Source organism: Oryctolagus cuniculus, chromosome X (genome assembly GCF_051225735.1).
Source record: "Oryctolagus cuniculus isolate XC-2025 breed Fujian yellow rabbit chromosome X, ASM5122573v1, whole genome shotgun sequence".
NCBI lineage: Eukaryota > Metazoa > Chordata > Mammalia > Lagomorpha > Leporidae > Oryctolagus > Oryctolagus cuniculus.
The window spans coordinates 133243010-133266836 of NC_142888.1; the positions used below are offsets into that span (position 1 = coordinate 133243010).

The 23827-nt window shown below is 37.9% G+C and overlaps 1 protein-coding gene and 1 pseudogene across 7 annotated transcripts in view; both read right to left on the bottom strand.

Moving 5' to 3' along the window:
• Nucleotides 1–23827, bottom strand: part of F8 (coagulation factor VIII) — a 151594-nt gene that overhangs the window by 106509 nt on the left and 21258 nt on the right. For all 7 annotated transcript variants that reach the window (XR_016227546.1, XR_001792396.4, XR_016227545.1 and 4 more), the window contains 7 exon segments: nt 16871–17083; nt 13851–13919; nt 12229–12330; nt 8146–8367; nt 4240–4501; nt 3796–3967; nt 3141–3234 (listed from right to left, as the gene is read on the bottom strand). Coding sequence is in view for 4 of the 7 variants with exons in the window: in XM_070066324.2 (XP_069922425.1) it covers nt 3141–3234; nt 3796–3967; nt 4240–4501; nt 8146–8367; nt 12229–12330; nt 13851–13919; nt 16871–17083 (1134 nt within the window). In the remaining 3 variants the exon portion in view is untranslated.
• Nucleotides 17155–22877, bottom strand: LOC103345412 (meiotic nuclear division protein 1 homolog pseudogene; annotated as a pseudogene).

The window sequence follows — 23827 nt, forward strand, 5'->3', positions numbered from 1 at the left end:
CAGCAGAGAGCTGGACTGGAAGAGGAGCAACCGGGACAGAATCCAGCACCCCAACCGGGACCAGAACCTGGAGTACCGGCGCCGCAGGCGGAGGATTAGCCTAGTGAGCCGCAGTGCGGGCCTCAAATGGTATCAGTTTTAAAAAGAATAAAATATAGTAGAATGCACTCAACACACACACACACAAATCACTTAAATCTAGTAATGCCTTACTCTTTCCTGGTTATCAGAATATTTGTTAAGGTATATAGTTATTTGAGTGTGTTAGACTGGTTCCCAAAAAAGCAGAACCTGAAACAATGGCTTGCTTGATGAGGAAGATAAGTTGGCCATCACTACAGACAACTCAAGTTTCATTCCATGAAATCTAATAAATTGTGGTTCAGAATTGTATTCCTCCTTATGACTAAAAACAGAAGCTTTTGTTCATTAGTTCATGTCTTGCAATGATCAATGGCTCTGCCAGCATAAAATTCTCCAATTCCTAGTTACACATCTAGGTCTCCTGCAGGTTTTTTCTGGAAGAAAGTGAGAAGTCTTAGGTATTGACTCATGAAGTTAATACTGAGCAAAGCTGATCCATTCATTAATTGTGACCAATATAGTAACATGAGATGTTAGTAGGGGAAACGGAATGAGGGGCATATGTGAATTCTTTATGTTACTACCTCACAATTTTGTTTTGTAAATTTAAAACTGTTCTGAAATAAAATGTTAAAAAATTGATCTAAAAAATAGACATGCTGATCAATGGAACAGAATAGAAACCCCCGAAATAAATCCATGCACCTTCAAACAACTAATCTTTGACAAATGAGCTAAAATCACACCCTGGATAAAGGACATACTCTTCAACAAGTGGTGTTGAGAAAATCGGATCTCCAGATGCAGTACTTGGAAACAAGACCTCTACCTTACACCTTATACAAAAAAATCAAATCAAAATGTATCAAGGGTCTAAACCCAATTCCTGAAGATATCAAATTGCTAGAAGAAAATTTAGGGAAAACAATGCAAGACATCAGCATAAGGAAAGATTTTTTTGGATAAGACTCCAAAATCACAGGTAGTAAAAGCAAAAATAGACAAATGGGATTACATCAAGCTAAGAAGATTCTGCATGGCAAAGGAAACAACTAACAAAGTGAAGAGACAACTGACAGAATGAGAGAAAATTTTGTGAAGCATGCATCTAATAAAGGATTAACATCTAGAATATATACAGAAGATCAGCTTAGTATACCTTAAGTAAGGATTTCAACAGTTTGTTCCCACACAGAAACATAAAGTGAAAAATAATAGATGATTTTTTTTTAAATCATGATTAAATCAGATCAGACCTATTGTCATGTTTAATCTCAGTGAGAGTCAAGTTGGGAATTGATAATTTCTTTTTTTTTTTTTTTTTTTTTTACAGAAGATCAGTTTAGTGTACATTAAGTAAAGATTTCAATCGTTTGCACCCCCATAGAAACACAAAGTGAAATAAACTGTTTGAGTACTCGTTATAGCATTAAGCCCCAGTGCACAGCACACTAAGGACAGAGATCCTACATGAGGAGTAAGTGCACAGTGACTCCTGTTGTTGACTTTACAAACTGACACTCCTGTTTATGGCATCAATAATCTCCCTATGCACCAGTCATGAGTTTCCAAGGCTATGGAAGCCCTCTGAGTTCTCCGACCTAAGCTGATCTTCTGTATATTAAGATAATCAAAAATGAATCTTGATGTGAATGGAAGGGGAGAGGGAGTGGGAAAGGGGAGGGTTGTGGGTGGGAGGGACGGTATGGGGGGGAAAGCCATTGTAACCCATGAGTCGTACTTTGGAAATTTATATTCATTAAATAAAAGATAAAAAAAAATAAAAAATAAAAATAAAAATATGGTGACATAAAGAGAATCGAAAATGAATCTTGATGTGAATGGAAGGGGAGAGGGAGTGGGAGAGGGGAGGGTTGCGGGTGGGAGGGACGTTATGGGGGGGAAGCCATTGTAATCCATAAGCTGTACTTTGGAAATTTATATTCATTAAATAAAAGTTAAAAAAAATATGGTGACATATGAACAGCTAAAAAAAAAAAAAATAGAATATATAAAGAGCTCGAGAAACTTAACAACAAAACAAAAAATCCAGTTAAGAAATGATCAAGAATATGAATAGATATTTTTCAAAGAAAGATGTACAAATGGCTAACAAACACATGAAAAAAAAACCACTCAGGATTACTAACCACTAGGGAAACGCAAATAAACACCACAATGAAGTATCACCTCACTCCAATTAGAGTGGCTTTTAACCAAATATCAAAAAATTACAAGTGTTGGCGAGGTTGTAGAGAAAAGGGAGCACTAATACACTGTTGGTGGGAATACGAATTAACACAACCATTATGGAAAATAGTATGGAGATTCCTCAAAAAAACTAAAAATGGTTCTACTGTATGACCCAGCCATCTTACTCCTGGGAATATATCCAAAGCAAGTGAAATCAACATATGAATACTCCTATGTTTATAGCAGCTCAACTCATAATAACAAGGATATGTAATGAACCTAGTTGTCCATTAACTGATGACTGGATAAGGAAAATATGACATACATATATATATATAATGGGATATTACTCAGCAATAAAAACAAAGAAATCTTGACATTTGCAACAAAATGGATAGAATTGGAGATCTTTATGCTGTGAAACAAGATTCAAAAAGACAAATATCACATTTTCTCTTATATGTAGAAGTTAATATACATAGAGCATAAAAATTGTGTGGATGTCCCATTATTTGGTATATAGATAGCTATAAATAATGTCTTCATAATTATACCATCTACATGACAATATACCCATTTTTCCTCACTTTATGATATATGTGTACATATATATCTACATATGAAGTACATGTGGCAAAATGTTAAAAAAATCACTAAATCTTAAAATAAATTTTAAAATGCAAAAGAGATTACTAGATTTCAAAAGTATGGAGGCAGCCAACAATTATATTCAGAGAAAAAAAATATGACTTTATATGCCAAAGCAATCAGCCTCAAGACTTTAGGACACTTGTATTAGTTGCAGTGGAGAGATGCCAGTTGAATAGGCTGTGTGATAGTTGAGTGTCAGCAAGAATACTTACCTTTTGACAATCTTCCTGAGTGCAGAGGACTGACATCAGTGATTCCATGTGGGTAGATGTTATATGGCCGGCTTGCTTGATTCTTAAATATAATCTGAGAGTAAAAATTAGATGTAATATCAAGTCCTAAGACAACTGGAATCAGCAAGAAAATTGTGACCTATCGCCAGAAAAACAAAAGCTGCCTGTATGCATCAGCAATATAGGAAGTCAAGCCTAGCTAAAATTCAAAGTGCTATTTTCATGAAATTGCTCATTCAGAAACTTAGGTTTCTCCTAAAGGCTCTTTCCCATAAAAAAAATGTTTCAGCCACCTGCAATGCTAGCATCCTCTATGGGGACCGGTTTGAGTCCCAGTTACTCCACTTCTGATCCAGCTACCTGGTATTGCACCTGAGAAAGCAGCAGAGGATGGTCCAAATGCTTGGGCCCCTGTACTCTTGTGGGAGACCTGGATGAAGCTCCTGGCTTCTGGCTTTGGCCTGGCTTAGTCCTGGACATTGCAGACATTGGATGCAAATTTACTCCCCAAATATATTCATATTTGAAAGTACCATCAACATTTGTCTAACATTTATAATTTTTAAAAGGTTATGTCTATTGCAGACAAAGCTGAATTATGTAGTATTTCAAAACTCAAAACACTTCAACTTACCAACAGTGTGTCTCCAACTTCTCCATAAAGTAATGGTCCCAAGATTCCTGATTCATATTGCATAGTTTCACGAGTCTTGAATGTTTCATCTGTGTATGCCATAAATCGGACCTTTTTGTACTTTCTACCAATCCGCTGAGGACCATTATTCAAATACTGACTTTGATAACTTCTATGTGGCAGAAAAAAAAGTTGAGACATTGGGATGGAAAACTCTAGGTAGGATAAAATCCAACTGTAAAATAGCTATATGATTTGATCAAGGCAAGGAGTGAGAAGAATGCATTGCTGATGTTTAACTGTGTCAATCTCTGAATATGTTAATGCCCTTGCCATTTGATTCCATACTTGTGCCTAACTTTTACTGATTTGTTGGTTTGAATATCTTGGAAGAACCTTTTGAGTAAAGAGAAGAGATAGTACCAGAAGTCAAAGGGTGCTTACCTGTCATCAGGTGTGGCAACTGAAGGTGCATAGTCCCAGTCCTCCTCTTCAGCAGCAATATAATGTATCCAAGTTTTAGGGTGTTTCTTGGCAACTGAGCGAATTTGGATATAGGAAGCAGAGTTGTCATCATCAAACCTGAACACATCCATTTCAGAATCCTTAACATCATCATCATAATATTCTTCTTCTTCATGATTTTTCATCCGCAGTTGGGGTTCCTCTGGGCATTTATCAACTTTGATATAAGCTTCCATGCCATCTGGAGTCACATAAGCCAAACAAAGTTAGATTTCTGGCTTTAACTTATTTTTTATTTTATTTTAAATTTTTAAAATTTATATAAAGGGAAAAATTTCACATCTTTCATATACAGTTTTAAAAACATAATTATATTTCCCACCCAACCTTCCCTCATTCCTTCTTCCTTTCTTGTTTTTACATTCAATTTACTTTATAATCACAAGCTAAACCTAACTCCACTAAATAAAGAATCCAACAAGTAGTAGGTAGAAAAATTACTGTTCAGGGCTAGTGCTGTGGCGTAGTGGGTAAAGCTACCTCCTGCAGTGCTAGCATCCCATGTGGGTGCCAGTTCCAGTTCCGGCTGCTCCACTTCTGATCCAGCTCTCTGATATGGCCTGGAAAAGCAGTAGAAGATGGACCAAGTGCTTGGACCCCTGCACTCGCATGGGAGACCTGAAAGAAACTCCTGGCTCGTGGCTTCGGCTCGGCTCAGCTCCCGCCATTGCAGCCATTTGGGGAGTGAACTACTGGAAGAAAATCTCTCTCTCTCTCTCCTGTCTCTGACTCTCAAATAAAATAAATAAATCTTTTTTAAAAAAGAAAGAAAAACTACTGTTCCTCAGGAGTATACACAAGGGCTATAAACAATAAATCAAATCTTGAAATGTCCATTTCTGACTTCTTTATCTCTTAAAAATAATTGATAACATCTTATCAGGAAATATGCAGGTAGGTATAAATTTCAAGACACATTATAATGTCATAAATACATGAAAAATGAAACTTAAAATTAAAAAAATGCTATATGTTTTAAGGTAATATGCTATTTTGAATAACAAGTATGAGGGTACTTCAAAAATTTAATGGAAGAATAGAATTTAAAAATGAGTTTCTGGGCAGGCATTTGGCACAAGTAGTTAAACTGCTGCTTGTGATGCCTGCTTTCCATACTGGAAAACTTGGTTCAAGTCTTGCTTCCTCCATTTCTGATGTAGCTTCCTGCTAATGTGCACCCTGGAAAGCAGTGGGTGATGGCTCAGGTACTTGGGTCCCTGCCACCCAACATGGGAGACCCATGGATTTCCCAGTTCCTGGCTTCAGCCTGGGTCCAGCTCTGGCTGTTGTAGGAATTTGGAGAGTGAACCAGTAGATGGGAAGGTTCTCTCTCTCTCTCTCTCTCTCTCTCTCTTTCTCTTTCTCTTTCTCTCTCCCTTTCTATTTTTTTTTTAGAAATTTATTTATTTATTTGAAAGGTAAAACTACAGAGAGGCAGAGGCAGAGTGAGAGGTCTTACATGCACTGGTTCACTCCCCAAATGGCCACAATGGCCAGAGCTGGGCTGATATGAAGCCAGGAGCCAGGAGCTTCTTCTGGGTCTCCCACTCCAGTGCAGGGGCCCAAGGACTTGGGTCATCTTCTACTGCCTTCCCAGGCCATAGTAGAGAGCTGGATTTGAAGAGGAGCAGCTGGGACTCGAACCAACACCCATATGGGATGCTGGCACGGTAGGTGGTGGCTTTACCCACTACACCACAGCACTTGCCCCTCTCTCTCTTTTTGAAACAAAATGAAAATCAATAAATATTTTTAAAAGTTTAATTTTATTTAAAAAAATTTGAAATCCATGCATAATTGTTTCATAATACACATATTACATGAGCCATTTGAAGACTCCTCATACATCTATGATGAGAGATCTGTTAACTGGATTATGGGGAACAATGAAGATTTTGTGAACCACAAGCAACTGGTCCTTAAACATAATACAATATGGATATAAAAATGAAGAATTTTGTGGGAATGTTAGTTACATAGTTTGATTGGTTTATGTTGTGTATATGTGTTGAGGTATAGCACTGTATCCCATAAAATATACAAGTATTATATGTCAATTAAATTTTCAACAAATATTTTTTTTCAACAAATTTTTTTTAAAAAAATAAAAGGTTTCATCTGAGGCCCAATAATATGAAGCATTTTTCTGGAAAATGAGGATTCAAATTAGGGTAGAGAAGCTGCAAAAAGCATAAAACAAAAGAAACAATAATCTCTTTTTAAACTGAATCAGGCTCAAAGTGGACAGTGACCAATCTTCAGGATTTTTGTTACTGCAGCAACTTCTTATTCACACGTCTCAGGCCATTGTCATTGAGTATGACAATCTTTGTGCCCTCATGTCTTGACAAAGTCCCATAAATATGTAACAGATTGAAAATCAGATACTCCACCCTCATGAACAGACTAATACTATTATCTGTGGAGAAAGTTTTTTTTTTTTTTGATCTTGGGAGTGTGCTTTCTGTTTTTGTTTTCTCTTTCCCTTTCTTTGCCTTTCTGCCACGTTATGAGAGCAAGAAGGCCCTTACCAGATGCCAGCATCTTGATATTGGACTTCACAGCCTCCAGAACTGTGAACCAATAAATTTAAGTACATTACAAGTTACCCAGTCTGTGATATATCATAAATTGGCTCTGACAGCCTTCAATGATCATAAAAGAGGAGTGGAGAAACAGGGATATTAGAATGCTCTGAGATTAAGAGTTAGTCAAGTAAATGCACATGAAGAAAGATGGGGGTGAAATGATGATGTGATCTGAATTTGCACAGCTGGTAGCTACAAATGAAGTCACATTAACAATAATTTGAACTGTAGATACCATTACCCAGATTAGCTTTCATAAGGCCTTTGACCCTTTGCAAAACCCTCATCATGTAGTCCTTTTTTTTTTTTATCAGTATGTGGGTTGTCATGTGTCACTTGCTGTTTTCTTTTTTTTTTTTTTAAGATTTATTTTATTTAGTTGAAAGAGTTACACAGAGAGAAAGAGAGTCAGAGAAAGAGAGAGAGGGCTTCCATCCGCTGGTTCACTCCCCAACTGACAGCAACAGCTGGAGCTGGGCTGATCCAAAGCCAGGAGCCAGGATCTTCTTCCAGGTCTCCCACATGGGTGCAGGGGCCCAAGGACTTGGGCCATCTTCCACTGCTTTCCCAGGCCACAGCAGAGAGTGAGATTGGAAGTGGAGCAGCCGGGACTCGTACCAGCAGTCATATGGGATGCTGGCACCGCAGGTGGCTGCTTCACCTGCCACACCACAGCGCTGGCCCCATGTAATCCTTAAAAACCTTATGTGATGCCTCACATATGCTGACAAAGTTCTGCTCTGATGTTTCTTCCAGCATCCACTATCTCTTGATATACTCTTAGTTTTCCAGGTTCCTCTTATTGCCTACCAGGTAGCTAAGAAGCACCTCAGCTGTCTGTGTTTCATACCGAACACTATGCTATCCCCTGTATTTGCTATTTACTGCTCTGGACATCACTACTGATATCCTGAAGCTCTTACAATTGAAACATAGGCAGTGTTCTTTTTCCCTAGATTTCTGACGCACACCTCTTCAACTGCAACCTAAAGTCCCCCTCTCCATAGTATTTTCCCTACCTCATTCATCTCTAAACCACTCTGCCTTCCTTTATCAGTAGCATTTAACTAGAAATCCATAGTCACTATGAATACTAATACCTTCTGACATTCAACATAAAATTTAATTCTATAAATGGCATCTTCTGCAACACACTACCCCCTGTACACATCCAGTAAATTCCATAAAAGTAGAGATGAATATTTACAATACTCATGTTTGAGATCCAAGACATTACCATGTTGATGTGAAGAGATATGACAAAAAAGTAAAAACTGTCCAAGGTCCATCAAGAGTGTCTCAGCAGTGAGGAAAGTTATTGGTGAGATCTCCAAGGAAGCCTGACGATGATTCCTCACAAGAAATGTGTGACCTTCAAGGAATATTGAATGTACTTCAGGGGTGGTGCCCATTCCAATCACATGCCAGTACACCTGTTTTCTGTGGCATCCAATCAGACCTGCAAAGTAAGAACAGGACAGCTATGACTATGAGGTAGAACATTTGAAATTTTATTACTTTGACTTGTAAAGAAACTTACCCAAGGAAATTGGGGCTATTAAACCAACAGCTCTTACCAAGGTAACCAAGAGACATTCCTTCTTGAAATTCTCTCCCCTTGGTCTTTCAGCCAACATTATTTTAGATCTTGTTCCTGTAATGTTCAGACTGCTCCTTTTTCTATTTCTTTCCTGACTTCTCATGGAACTTCAGATGTATACAATTACCTTCTCAACATCTCCACCTGGATATCTCATAAAAATCCACATTTCTAAAACCAAATTTGCAAGTAAGAGTTATCCTTGTCACAATTCTCAACTCTTTATTTATTTATTTATTTATTTTTGACAGGCAGAGTGGACAGTGAGAGAGAGAGACAGAGAGAAAGGTCTTCCTTTTGCCATTGGTTCACCCTCCAATGGCCGCTGCGGCCGGCGTGCTTCGGCCGGCGCACCACGCTGATCCGATGGCAGGAGCCAGGTACTTATCCTGGTCTCCTATGGGGCGCAGGGCCCAAGTACTTGGGCCATCCTCCACTGCATTCCCTGGCCACAGCAGAGAGCTGGCCTGGAAGAGGGGCAACCGGGACAGAATCCAGCGCCCCGACCGGGACTAGAACCTGGGGTGCCGGCGCCGCAAGGCAGAGGATTAGCCTAGTGAGCCACGGCGCTGGCCCGATTCTCAACTCTTATAACCTATATAATATCAACCATAGGCAATATAATTAATAATGCATGCAGCTGTAAGTTTAGTTCCCACACTGCAAACTGCTGACAGCTGTCTCCTATTTTGGCTTTTAAAATTTTTGAATATATATATTTTCATAATCAACAATACCACCACCTTAATCCAAGCTATCATTATACCTTGTCTAAACCACTGAAATAACTTCATTGGTCTTTCCACATCTGGTCTTATTCCCTTTCAAGTCTTTACTCACAAGGAAACTGGTACAATATTTTTGCATTTCAGATCTGATTGTAATATCCTCCACTCTAAACTTGTCAGAGGCTGTCATTTAATGTAATGTCAAAATTCTCCATTAAGGGCTAAAAGGCCCTGATTATTTTGATTCTTGATCCCTCTCCAATCTCATCTCACATAGCCTCACTTCCCTGTTACCAACCCTGTTTCAAACCTCATTAAAGTAGCGTTTTCCTCAGAGATGCCTTCTCTGATTCCCCAATCTAGGTTAGATTCCTTTTATTCACTTTCAGAGAATTATGTATTCCTTCATGGTAATTGCTATTTCATAATTTTTGTGTTTATTATTATAGTTAATTGATTACTATCTGTCTCTCCATTATACTACAAGCTATGTGATAGGAAGGACTTTTATGTTTAAATATATTAAATCCACGTGCAGAAAGACAAGTGCTGCATGATTTCATATCTTAAAAAATGATCTCATACAAGTTAAGAGTACAATGAGGGTTACCAGAGGCTGAGGAGTGTGTGTGTGTGTGTGTGTGTTTGTGTGTGTCTGAGGGAGGGAGGGAGAGAGGGAAGGATGAATAAAGGTTGGTTAAGGAGTACTAAGTCACAGATCAGAGAAAGCAGCTCTGGTATTCTATTGCATAGTAGGGTCACTACAGTTAATAGCAATGTGATGTATATTTGTCTATCAAAAAAGGTACAAGAAAGGATTTTGAATGTTTTCACCATGTCTAAGGAGATAGATATGCTTCCCCTGAATTGAACATTATAAATGTGCACATGTATCAAAAAAGCCCATGATGCCCCATAAATAGATATAATTTTAATGTCAATTAAATAAAAATATATATAATCACAATTGTTTTTCCTAATTCTAAAATTATGCACATTAATTCTGGAATTACTAGAAAATGCAGAAAATGAGAAGAAAGTATCTCTCCTCATCCATCATTATTCTCTCATTCCTGATTATTCCATATGCTTCATATGCTCTGTAGTATATATCCAGTGGCTTCTAAGGCCTCTCATTTCTAAAAATATTTTTATTCTTCCCCCAAAGCTGATTCATAGTTTGACTACAAATTGTCAGTTTAATTCCTGTTCCTTTGCACATCACCTATTTCTCTGAGGAGAAACTTTAAGTATCTTCTCTTTGTGCTGTGTTTGAAATGCCACAATGATAATTTTGGAGATCTTTTTGTTATTTATTTATTCTCATGGGAAATTTTAATATGAGCACACGTGTCTTCTAATTATGGACATTTTAATTCTATCATTTTTAAAAAATTATTTTATTTTATTTAAGAGGTACACACACACACAGGGGTAGAGAGAGAAAGAAGAGCACTCTCCTAGCCATTCATTCACTCTCCAAATGCCTGCAACAGCTTGGGCTGGGCCGGGCTGGGCCCAGCTGACACCTTCAGGAGCCAGGAACTCAATCCAGGTCTTCCACGTGGGTGTCAGGAGTCAAATTCCTTGAGTCATCACCTGCTGCCTTCTAAGGTGTGAATTAGCAGGAAGTTGGAATCAGGACACAGAGCCAAGACTCAAACCCAGGCACCCCAGTGTGGGACACAGGCATTTTAACCAGCATCTTATCCACTAGGCCAAATGCCCACCTCTGTTTAATTTTTAAGTCTGTTTTAAGATATATTCTCAAGCTCTTTTATTTTTGTTTTACTTTATGGGAGATTTTCTGTATTTTACCTACCTTCTATTGAGTTTTTAATTTGACAATTGCATTTCTTTCTTTTTCAAGATTTATTTATTTATTTGAAAGGCAGAGTTGGGGAGAGAGAGAGAGAGAGAGAGAGGTGCCAGAGAGAGAGAGATGCCAGGGATGGGCCAGGCCAGAGCCAGAATCCAGGAGCTTCCTCCATGTCTCCCATGTGGATACAGGGGCCCAAGAACATGGGATATCTTCTGTTGCTTTCTCAGGCCATTAGCAGTGGGTTGGATCAGAAGTAGAACAGCTGAGACTCAAATACGTGCCCATATGGGATGTTGGCATCACAGGTTGTAGCTTAATCCACTACACAATAGTATTTCTGATTTTTATCAGCAGATTATTGTATTGATTGTTTTTCATAAAATCCTATTGTCAGGGCCAGCGCCATGGCACAGTAGATTAATTCCCCACCTGTAGTGCCAGCAACCCATATGGGAGCCGGTTCTAGTCCTGGCTGCTCCTCTTCCAATCCAGCTCTCTGCTGTATCCTGGGAAAGCAGTAGAAGATGGCCCAAGTCCTTGGGCCCCTGCACCCATGTGGGAGACCTAGAAGAAGCTCCTGGCTCCTGGCTTCGGATCGGCACAGCTCTGGCTGTGGTGGCCATTTGAAGAGTGAACCAACGGAAGGAAAACCTTTCTGTCTCTCCCTCTCACTAACTGTAACTTTACCTCTCAAATAAATAAAAAAGTCCTTAAAAAATCCTATTGTCATTTTATTGATGTAACTTTTCATAAAATCCTATTGTCAATTTATGGATATAGTACCTTCTTGAATCTTATGAAAAATCTCATCAGAGCTTTTGAGAAGCTCTGTTACAAGCATTACTGCTTTTTCCTCTAGGATTATTATTTTATTTACCTTGGCATATCCCTTTCATATTTCAAGGTCTCCTTAAGTATCATTTCACCCTTGATTGGTCATTTATATTTTCAGCACAAAGAAAAATAAATCTGATTATGATCTCTGTGTACATGAGCAACCTTCATTTTCAGATGCCTGAAAGAAGAATTGTCCACTATACCTTAAGAGCCCTAAGAGGCCAGGATTTAGTGAGCTTTCCTCTGGAGTGCAGAGCTGTCTGAGAGCTGGAGAGAATATCTCTGGTGTTGAACTCAGAAAAACCTAAGGATCGCTGAACCTGCACTACATACCTGGCAGAGACCTGTTGACATAGCCATTGACTGTGTGCATTTTAGGCCATGCCTGAGCAGATGCAGAATCCATAGCTGGAGTTCCTGAGTGCCAAGTTTTTCCTGATGAGAGAGGGAGCAAAAAACAGTTTAGCTCTGCACTGGGGCAAAGATGGCTCACACCTTTAAGCATTTTTGTCAGTGAAGGAGAAGACAATTAGTGAAAGGCAGATATGCCTTGTTCAAACTGATTCTCTCTTCCTGTGGAGGGGTCTTCAAAAAGTTTTCAGAAAATATGTATTCTAAAAAACTGTACATGGATTTCAAAAATTGTTTGTACCAAAGTGAACTTATCTTTTAATTCCATTTTTATATGAGCTTTTTGAAGTGTCCTCCCTCATATTTCATCCATGAAAATAGAAGGGGAGGGATAATGACAAGTAATAACTGGAAGGAAGAGTTCAGTGGGAACCAAGAGGGTTTACTTTTATTTATTAGCAGATTTATTCAAAGGAAGCAGATGTAAATCTTCCTAGGAAACAATGGTTTATCAGTACCTGTCCCTGTGGTAATGAAACCCCAGCAATCTGAAAGCTTCCCAACTGTCCTCTCTGAAATTAACAAGCACTGCAAATATTATTGGAAAGTTGCTTCTTGAAGCTACCCCTTTGCATGGAGGTACTCGCTGAAGCACTCAGCTGCTAGGCAATTCTCCTAAGTTTCATTAGCCATTTTCAGATTCATTTATTCTGTCATTGAAACACATTTACTGAGGATTGCTAAGAGCAGCACTGATGACTGAGAGGACACAGTTGCTGCCTTCATGCGGTTTCCACTCTAGCCTGAATAGACAGATAAATAAACTGACCACTACAACACAGAGTGGTACAGGATATGTGACAGTGGGCTGTGACAGGAGCAGAGAAGGAAGTTGAAGCGAAAAAGATATGAAGTCAAAGAAGATAAACATTAAATAAATAGACAAGAATGATATGGCATGATAAGGAACACGCTCAAAATGATGTGGAAATGTAGAAAATGGGCAGATAAACTGGACTGGAGATCATCCTGGGAGAGGCAATTAAGGAGCAGGAGGGATGAAATAAGGAAAGGAGAGGATTGGCTCTTTGTAAAGACGAACCTACCTAAGCAAAGGTCTAGATGAAAGGTAAGGCAGGAATAGGAGCTCACTGAGGCTGGAAATGTCAGAGGTCAAACTGAAGAGTTGTAGGACTAGGGGACAAGACCAGGTACATGCTTTGGTCAACTTCCTCTATCTGCTGTAGTGAAAGTAGAATGTTAGGAGAGGTGACATTAAGAAGGCGGCAGTGTAGGTGGATATATTGGGAGAGGAGAAGATCATGATGTTGTCAATAATTGTGTAGAAAGAGGAGGGGCAGAAGTACTAGCAGTATTGAGGGCCTACACTGTGCTCCATAGTGTTCTATATTACTTAAAAAATCACTTATTGCTCAATCCTCACAACAATGCTGTCAAAAATGTTATTATTTCAATTTTACTTACATATAATATTTTCATTGACACACAGTAATTGTACCTATATGCAGCATGCATTTGTAAGTTTCAGGTTATTATTTTCATTTTAGGAAACAGACACAAAATTCATTTTGAAGTTCACGAACCTTCATCAAATACAGCAAAAAGAAGTACAAATTCATGCAAGATCTGTGTTGTTTCTTTGGCCAGACTCCCTGAAAAAGAAGTGAGAATTTTATGTTCTACTTTAAAATCCTATTACAGGAAATTGCCTCTAGGAGGAGACATCCTTCAACAACTGCTTGAGCATAAGCGCAAATTGAATTTTTTTGTTTTGCAAATTGAGTTTTTTGTCTCTTCTTAACTTTGCCATAACACTGTTTCTCTATTAGGTCTCCAATATCAGTCTTTCTAAAAGTACGTGGGATAAAATGTTATCTACTTAAATTTCAAATTTGTTGTAAACCACTACTTTTGCACAATAGATTAACGCAAATTATTAAAGAATGAAATTGAAAAGATGTGCAAAATACAAGCCCATATAATCACATACACATTATAACAGAAAAAGAAAAAAATTATGGAAAATGTGCCTATGTGTAATTAGTTCAAAGAACTCCTATTTCTTTTGTAACTTTTTTATACTCCTGCAACTATAAATAAACAAAAGTTACAGCTGAAATACAACTGTCCAGATTAAACATGTACACCCACATTTCCAGTGAGTATATGTTTCTATTTTTAAAGTTTTTGGTGATAACTGAGCTTGCTTTATGATTTAATTGCTGAATTTGTCTTTGTAAGTATCATATTAATTTGATTGGGAGATTTTGAGAAAGAATGTCTCTCTTGTACCCTGTCTGCTTAGAAATAAAAATTTCCTTTGATTAAGAAAGTAACAAATACATGCTGCAATAGGAGATGCAGAGAAAGCTGCAAGGTTAACAACACTCAAGGACACACTGGCAACTGCACAGACTCTTGTTCTCTGCAATCATAACCTGTTAGAAATGTTTGAGACCTTGTCAATACAAATGAAATATTCCATTCTTCACTAAGTTAAAGCACTTTGACACAGGAAAACAACCTCAATTTAAAGCTCAGTCACAAAGCTTCAGATGAGGGCTATTAAGGTTAAGATCCAGGCACTTTCCAAAGACGGTGCACACACAGCTGATCAAGATAGGAATCACATTTTGTAGAAAGGACAGCATAGTAAAGTTAAGGCTTCAGCCTTCCTCTCCCCACCCCGCCCCTACTGCCCTATGCTCTGTACCTGGGACAGGGCCGCCTATTCTGAAAGACCCATAGTACCTGGCAAGGAGCTGTAAAAGGCAGAGTCAAGCTGGCAAACTCAGGGTTGGTTTGCTTGAGCCCAATTTTATCAGGTGCAGAGTAAAACCATTTGCGTCCCAATGGCTTAGCAAGAGCTAACAAGGGGTGACTGGACTTAACCTCTCACATTCATGCAACCTTTCTGGCTTTCAAAGAACTTCAATGCTTTAACCCATACAAATTTAAAATTGTAGAATACATAGGAAACTGCCTGAAAAGTCTGATTATTTTTATTTTATCTTTAATTATCATATAGTAAGTTTATGACTTAACAAACATAGAGGTTCAAGAAGCCGAATTACTTCATCTTGTTTTGTTGCTGAGTAGTATTCCATGTTTTGGATGTACCACAGTTTGTTTAACATTTAGGTGTTGACAGTTTGATCGATTATGAATAAAACTGCCACAAACAGTTGTATACATGTTTTTATGCAAAGATAAGTTTCCATTGCTTGAGGTCAATTGCCAAGTTATCTCTGTGTATGAGACTTCCTGTTTCTCTGCATGTTTGGCAATTGAATCCTGGTGGCTTTATAATGAGAGAGAGAGAGAGAGAGAGAGAGAGAGAGAGAGAGAGAAGGAGAGAAGGAGAGAGAGAGAGGGAGAACACAAACACTCTCTCTCTGTCTCTCACCATGTGATGCTCTGGATGCTTCTGGACTCTGCCATAAAAAAGTTATCATCAGATGCAGCCCCTCAATTTTGTACTTCCAGATTGTTGAATGAAATTGAACCTTTTTTCATTTTTCAAGCATCTTGCCTCCAATATTTTGCTATAGTAATAAAAACCTGACTAATACAGGGATGATCTTAGCCACTTTTTGAGTATAACTTCAGGAAACACCTTGAAAAAGGCCACTAAGACAAGACACTTACAAATTTCATGAGACCCACAAAACTGTAAAAAATAATAAGTGATTATTGTTATAAGCAACTAAATTGTAGCTGGAACAAGAAAATGTCACTGAAGTTGATATCACCCTTATAAAGAAATAAGAATAAAAACAAATTATACAAAACATGCTTCTTAATTTAGTTTATGCTGTTAATCTATAATTAAAAAAGACTTGAATTAAACAATATTAAAATATTGTATTAAATATAAATAAATGTCTACTTTTCTCATATTTTTATATACTTTTGGTTTACAGATGAGAAACTAACCACCCGAATCAGTCTTTATGCTATTGATTGTACACACGGCTGTGCTCACCTCCGTGAAGCTCCCAAGGAACCTAGTCCAAAATTCGCAAAAGGAAGACAGCAATAGAAATAACTAATAAGACATCTAACAGATTTGAAGTGGAAAATATCAATGTTTTGCAAGCAGAAACCTAATTATGGAATTGGCTGCTCTTGACACAAGATTAGAGGTCATTGTGGTCACATAGAATAGAAAACCTTTTCTCTCAGAAATTAGTCTACTTTCCATGAACATGATGCTAGGAGAAAGAAGCCTCTTTCTGGTGAAAGAACACAAATACTGTTATGAATATATCCAGTTGCTTATACTTATCTGCCTTTTTCATCTCAATCATATGCTTTTTTTCTAACAAAAATTATTTTATTTAATATTTACAAACAAAGCTAGAAATGATAAACCACACACTGAAAACCAAGGTTAGGGGAATTTATATAGTTTGACCAAATCACAGAGCTGAGTCTTCAACCCTAATCTTTGACTTTCAATCCTGCACCCCATTGTCAGAAAGAAAATCTGTGGTTGGCGTTACAGTTGGATGATGAAAACAATCACTTGTAGCTCCTAACAATCCCCATCCCCACAGACCTTTAGGGTTATTGAACAAAATCATATGCTTTTTACACTTACCTTCTCTACATACCAGCAAGGCTCCAATCAGACCTGAATTCAGGTCTTTCACCAAGTCCACATGAGAAAGATATGAGTAGGTGAGACATGGTGGGTCAGAGGCCATTGGACCATTTTCTTTCAGGACCTGCCAGACATAGGTATGACTCTCACCAGGAAAGATTTTATCATCTTCTTTCTCCCTTTGGCTGGTCTGATCATCATATTCAGCTCCTAAAGCAAGAAAGGATAAAAGTGTCCTTTCTAGTCCCATTACACACTCAAACATATCAAGCTTATTGTCACTAATAGATTCTACATAAGATACAGACTTCTGGGATTCCAAAATTTTTATCAATTTTATTTTCTTTCAATACAGATTTTCTTTTGGCTCAAGATTTTATTGCAAACATGTTACCAATCCACCTGTTAGCAGCTTCTTTATTTGCTTGATGTATTTCTTCTACAACTTGTGGGTCACATTCTTAGTATTTTTCTATTTCCACCCGCTTTGTCCCCCCCCCCCTTTTCTTTGGCTATCATGGTTTGTTCTTCCATCTCATGTCAGCCAGTTTTAGCTTTCTAAATGTTTTTCTGTAGGTTTGCATGCTTCTGGTTTCCCTCAGACAACTGAGATTCCATAACCTCCAACTTAGATTTCCTTGTCATGCATAGCTTCATTGGGAAAAGCCCAATTAGACATTCCAACCCTCGCACAAGCATACCATCATCAACTAAACTTCGGAGGACTTCTTTTACTGACATAGCAGTAATGCCTTCTTGTTTGTGAGCAACCTTGTCCATATCTTTTAGTAGAAACATATCTTTTGTCTCCAAAAATATTTCAATCTTGAAGGTTCTGTTTTCTTCTACACTCAGTCCTTTTATTTTTTGACATGGGGTGGGCGGCTGAGCTTCAGGTGACAGGGCCAGCACCACAAAGGAGTTTTTAGTTTCCCTGTTTGGCACTCTAAGAGAGTTTTTAGCCACTTTCCTGTTACTTTAAGATTCCCATTTCAATGGTTATTCAAATATTCCTTTCAGCTGAGAAACCTCATAGTTTTCTGCTTCATCTACCTGCATACTATATATTTATTTAAGAGAATTCTCTTTCAGACATGCATTTATATTTTGTATCTATAATATTTTACTGCAGGTGAAATCTTTTCAAAAATCAAGAGACTAAGTAGATAAGAATATATGAATAATATTCACAAAATTTAAGGTATCAAAGTCTACCTCAGACTTCACTATGCTCACCAATCTTTGAGGAGAATTAATTCGATCATCCGGATGCCAGTCTTGGGAACTAGCAGCACAGAACACTCCCAAGCCACCAGTGCAGTTAATATGCTCTCATGGTTCTCTAATCCCACAAGAGGTTGGTATTTTTATAATAACACGTAAGGTCCTTTTCTGAAAGACTTTTTATGGGAGGTAGAATTTGCAAAATTTAGTATGTTTTGCCTCTCGACTGCATTAACATGCCACAGACTCAGACTGTTGTTGTGTAAAGAATGTTAAAAAGTAGTACTTTTTCTAAAAATACTTTGTATTTTGTATGTTAAGAAATTATAGTGCTAGAAAGTAAAAATGGACAACTGATTTTTAAAATTGATAAATTGTGCTTCATTAACTAAGAATTTCTGTTTATTAAAAATATATATCATTGACAGTGAAAATTCAAGTCATAAATTACTGGAAGAAGACACACAAATATTTACATCTGCCAAAAGATTTATATTCAGACTATATAAAGTGCCTCTAAAATCAGTAAGGAAAAAAACTCATTTTTTTTCTTTTTTTGAAATGTAAAAAATTATTTTTAAGCAATACATAAAAAGTCTACCTATTTATGGGCTATCATGTAATGTTTTGATACTTGTACACACTGCATAATGTCCAATCAAGGTAAAAATATCTCTCTTTTCCAACATTTAACATTTCTTTTTGATGAAAACATTCAAAATCCTTTCCATTTTTTTCTTTTTTATAGAGAAATATATATTATCTATCATTGCCCTACTGTGCAATAGACCTCTAGAACATCTTACTCTTATGTAATTATAACTTAGGACCTGTTAATCAACCTTATCTGATATCTCCCTCTCTTTTCCCTGCCCAGCCTCTTGTACTTTTACCTTCTGTCAGGTCACCTTTTATTCTTTAGGATCCACAAATAAGTGAAATAATGGGATTCTTGTTTGTGTGCTTGAATTATTTCACTTAACATAATAACCTCTAATTCCATCCATGTTGCTAAAAATGACAAAATTTCATGAGTAATATTCCATTGTGTTTATACCACATTTTCTTGATCCAGTGATCAATGGATGGACACGAGTTGTTTCCCTTTCTTGGCTATTGTGAATCGTGCAGATGTCTCTTTGACAGATTTAATTTCCCTTGTATATATACCCAGCAGTGGAATTGCTGGGCCATATGGTAGTTCTACTTTTAGTTTTTGAGGAAACTCCATACTGCTTTCCACAACAGCTATACTAATTTACATTCCCATTGACAATATACAAGGTTCTTTTTCTCCATATTCTTACCAATACTTATATCTTTCATCTTTTTGATAACTTTGGTTATCAAACTTTAGTCTAACTGGGGCAAGATGATATCTCATTGAAGTTTTGATTTGTATTTCCTTGATGATTAATGATGTTGAACATTTTTTCATGCACTTATTGGCCATTTGTAGGTTTTCCTTTGGGAAATATCTACTTAAATGTACTGACCATAGGCCGGCGCCGCGGCTCACTAGGCTAATCCTCCGCCTTGCAGCGCCGACACACCGGGTTCTAGTCCCGGTTGGGGCACCGGATTCTGTCCCGGTTGCCCCTCTTCCAGGCCAGCCCTCTGCTGTGGCCAGGGAGTGCAGTGGAGGATGGCCCAGGTGCTTGGGCCCTGCACCCCATGGGAGACCAGGAAAAGCACCTGGCTCCTGGCTCCTGCCATCGGATCAGCAGCGGCGGCCATTGGAGGGTGAACCAACGGCAAAGGAAGACCTTTCTCTCTGTCTCTCTCTCTCACTGTCCACTCTGCCTGTCAAAATAAATAAATAAATAAATTAAATAAATTAAATAAATAAATAAATAAATGTACTGACCATTTTTTAAAAGATTTATTAATTCATCTGAAAGACAGAGGTAGAGAGAGAGAGCAAGAGAGAGGTGAAATATCTTTCATCTGCTGGTTCACTGCACAAATAGCCACAACAACTGGAGCTGTGCCTATCCAAATCCAGGAGCCAGGAGCTTCTTCTGGGTCTCCCATGTGGGTGCAGGGGCCCAAGGACCTGGGCCATCTTCTACTGCTTTCCCAGACCATAACAGAGAGCTAGATCAGAAGTGGAGCAGCTGGGACTCAAATCAGCACCCATATAAGATGCTGGCACTTCAGGCAGCAATGTTACACACTATGCCACAGCACCAGTCCCTGTATTGACCATTTTTAAATTGGATTATATGGTTGTTGTGCTATTGAATTGCTTGAGTTTCTTATATATTCTGGTTATTAATTCCTTGTCAGATGTATAACTTGCAAGTATTTTCTCCCATTCTGTATGTTGTCTCTTCACTCTGTTGATTGTTTCCTTTGTGAGGCAGACTTTTTTTTAAAGATTTGTTTTATTTATTTGAGAGGAAGAGTTACAGACAGAGAGAGGGAGACACCGAGTAAGAGGTCTTCCATTTGCTGGTTCACTCCCCAAATGGCTGCAACAGCCAGAGCTGAGCCAATCTGAAGCCAGGAGCCAAGGGCCACAATGCCTGCCCCTAAATGTCTTACATTTAGATCTTTAATTCATTCTGAGATAGGGGTCTAGGTTAATTATTCTGCATTCTGTGGATATACAATTTTGCCAGCACAATTTATTGAAAAAACTATCCTTTTCCAATGTATGTTTTTAGCAAATTTGTCATAGATCAGTTTGGTTGTAGATGTGTCAGTTTACTTCTAGGGTGTCTAGATAGATCCAAGTACTTAGCTATCACCTCTGCATCCCAGGGTGGTAATTTACAGGAAACTGGATTCAGAAGCAAAGCCAGGATTCAAACCCAGGTACTCTGACGTGGGATGTGGGCATCCCAAGTGGCATCTTAACCACAGTGCCAGATACCTGTCCCTTATTCTTCTTTAAATATCTGGTAGAATTCAGCAGTAAGATCATCTGATCCTTGAATTTTCTGTGATTGGAGGTTTTTATTAATGCTTCAATTTTGCAACTCATTATTGGTCTGTTAAGATATTCTATTTCCTCATGATTCAGTCTTGATAAAGTATATGTGTTCAGAGATTTGTCCATTTTTCTAGGTTATCAAATTTGTTGCCCTATACTTGATTTGTTGCCCCATACTTGCTCATAATAACTTGTAATAATCCTTTTTACTTCTATGGGTTCCGTTATAATTCTCCCTTTTTTATCTCTTTAAATCTTCTCTCTCTCTCTCTTGACAGGCAGAGTCAGACAGTGAGAGAGAGAGACAGAGAGAAAGGTCTTCCTTTTCCGTTGGTTCACCCCCCAGATGGCTGCTACAGCCGGCGCGCTGCGCCGATCTGAAGCCAGGAGCCAGGTGCTTATCCTGGTCTCCCATGTGGGTGCAGGGCCCAAGCACTTGGGCCATCCTCCACTGCACTTCCTGGCCACAGCAGAGAGCTGGACTGGAAGAGGAGCAACCAGGACAGAATCCGGCGCCCCAACCGGGACTAGAACCAAGGGTGCCAGCGCCGCAGGTGAAGGATTAGCCTAGTGAGCCGCGGCACCGGCCTCTCTTTTTTTAAGTCTAGCTCAGGACTTGCCAATTTTGCTTATCTTTTCAATGAACCAGCTCTTCATTTTATTGATTTTTTGATATAGTTTTTTAAATGCATATTTATTTGTTTCTTCTCTGAGTTTTATTACTTCCCTTTTTCTACTACGGTAGGGTTTGATTTGTTCTCATTTTTCTAAGTCCTTAAGGTGCAGTGATAAGTTGTTTATTTGAGATCTTTCTTCTTTTTTACATAATCATTGATTGTTATAAACTTCCTGTTAGTATTGCTTATCCTACATCTCATAGGTTTTGGTTTGTTGTATTTCCATTTCCAACCATTTCAAGAAATTTTAAATTTTCCTTCTTAATTTTTTTCTGGATCAATTGATTGTTCAGGAGTAAGTTGTTTATTTTCTATGTATGTGGGTAGCTTTCATTATGGATTTATTGCATTGAGGTCAGAAAAGGTATTTGATATAATTTTCTATTCTTTAAAAATTTTTGATACTTTTCTTATGACCTGCCATATGACCTGCCCTGGAGAATGTTACATATTTTGCTAGAAGATTGTGTATTCTGCAATTGTTGTATCAAATATTCTGTAAATATCTGTTAGATTCAATTGAATTTGAATCTGCTCTTTACTTGTTGATTTCCTCTCAGCCTCCATTTTAAAAGTGAGAGGTTAAAGTGCCCTACTGTTATTGTATTGGACTCTCTCTCCCTTTAAGTCTATTAATATTTGTTTTATATATTTTGGTGCTCCAATATTGGGTGCATATATTTTTAGAATGTATTGCCTCTTGCTGGATTGAACCCTTGATCATTTTATGATGACATTCCTTGTCTTTTTTTACAACTTTTGATTTTAAGTCTATTTTATCTGATAAAAGTGTGGCTACTCTTGCTTTCTTTTGGGTTCCATTTGCATGGAATGTCTCAGACTATCCTTTCACTTTCAGTTTATGTGTGTCCTTATAGATCAGTGAGTTTCTGGTAAGCAGAATATAGCTGGGTCATATTTTTAAACCATTCTGTACTGATCCAATAATTTACTGATAACTTGCTGGAATATTCCTGATGTATATATGCTATAGGCTGAATGAATAATATTATAGGTAGCATTTTACCCCCTTTACTCCCTTCCTGAATTGTGGAGGTTAATAAAAAGCTAGCTGGAGTGGGAGCTGTGGCCAAAAAGATTATTTGTTTCAACAAGATCAGCCTGTGCCACTGCTAGGTGGCTCTCATTACCTGGTAGCATACATATTGAGAAATTAGGTGGTGAAAGAATATCTGGATAGTCAGATTATATCCTCTCTAGGATGCTGTCTGGCTATAACAAGGCAGACATAGTGAGTTGGTTTTTTTTTTTTTTTTTTTTTTTTTTTGGGATCTTGACCTGGCTCCACAAGACAGAACAAAGGACCTAATCAACCTAGCTCTCCAAATGAACCCCTTGGCAAGGCCACACTCAAGAGGGAGGTCATGTGCCACCATGAGTCATGTTCCATTACAGTATACTCTGATTTTCCTATGAAGTCTCAAGATCGGACCTTTTCTTCAAACCTTTCCTGACTGAGTGGTTGTTCCTTGAAGAACTCCAGTGTAAGTGACCCAGTTCAGAAAGCTTTGAGACTTCTTTTTAGGTATGAGTTTTCCTGTGATAGAACAGCCCAGCTAGCTAGATCTGATATATATGAAGTCTTTGGAGTTCAGGATCTATTGTTTTATAGCATATTTCAATTAGGACTCATTACGTTTCAAGTGCATGATAGTCACATCTGGATCTTGGCTACCATACAATAAACATGTCTGGTGTTTTCTTGTTGTATAATATACTTCTACTGTAATTTGACCATTTGGGGATCCTGAAAAGGTTTCCAGTGTGTTAGTTTTTTTGATGGGTTTAATTTGAGCTGGATTTTGGAATGTTTATATCCCCATATTCATAATTTTAAGGCTTTTATCTCTTAAGTTAGCAGAAAAGAAAAAGGTAAAAAGTATGTTGGCCACCATTTCTCTGTCAATCTTTGGAAAATTTTAGCAATGTTGACCTTTAATTATATGTGACTCTGTAAGATACAAATTCAGATGCTCTAGATTTGTCATGGCTTCCTATCTCTGATTACTTGCCAAAAAGTTCAACATAGGATCAGTGATGTTGAAGGAGCAGAGAAAGTTAGCTTTCCTTATGATTGTTCCATGCCTACAAAGG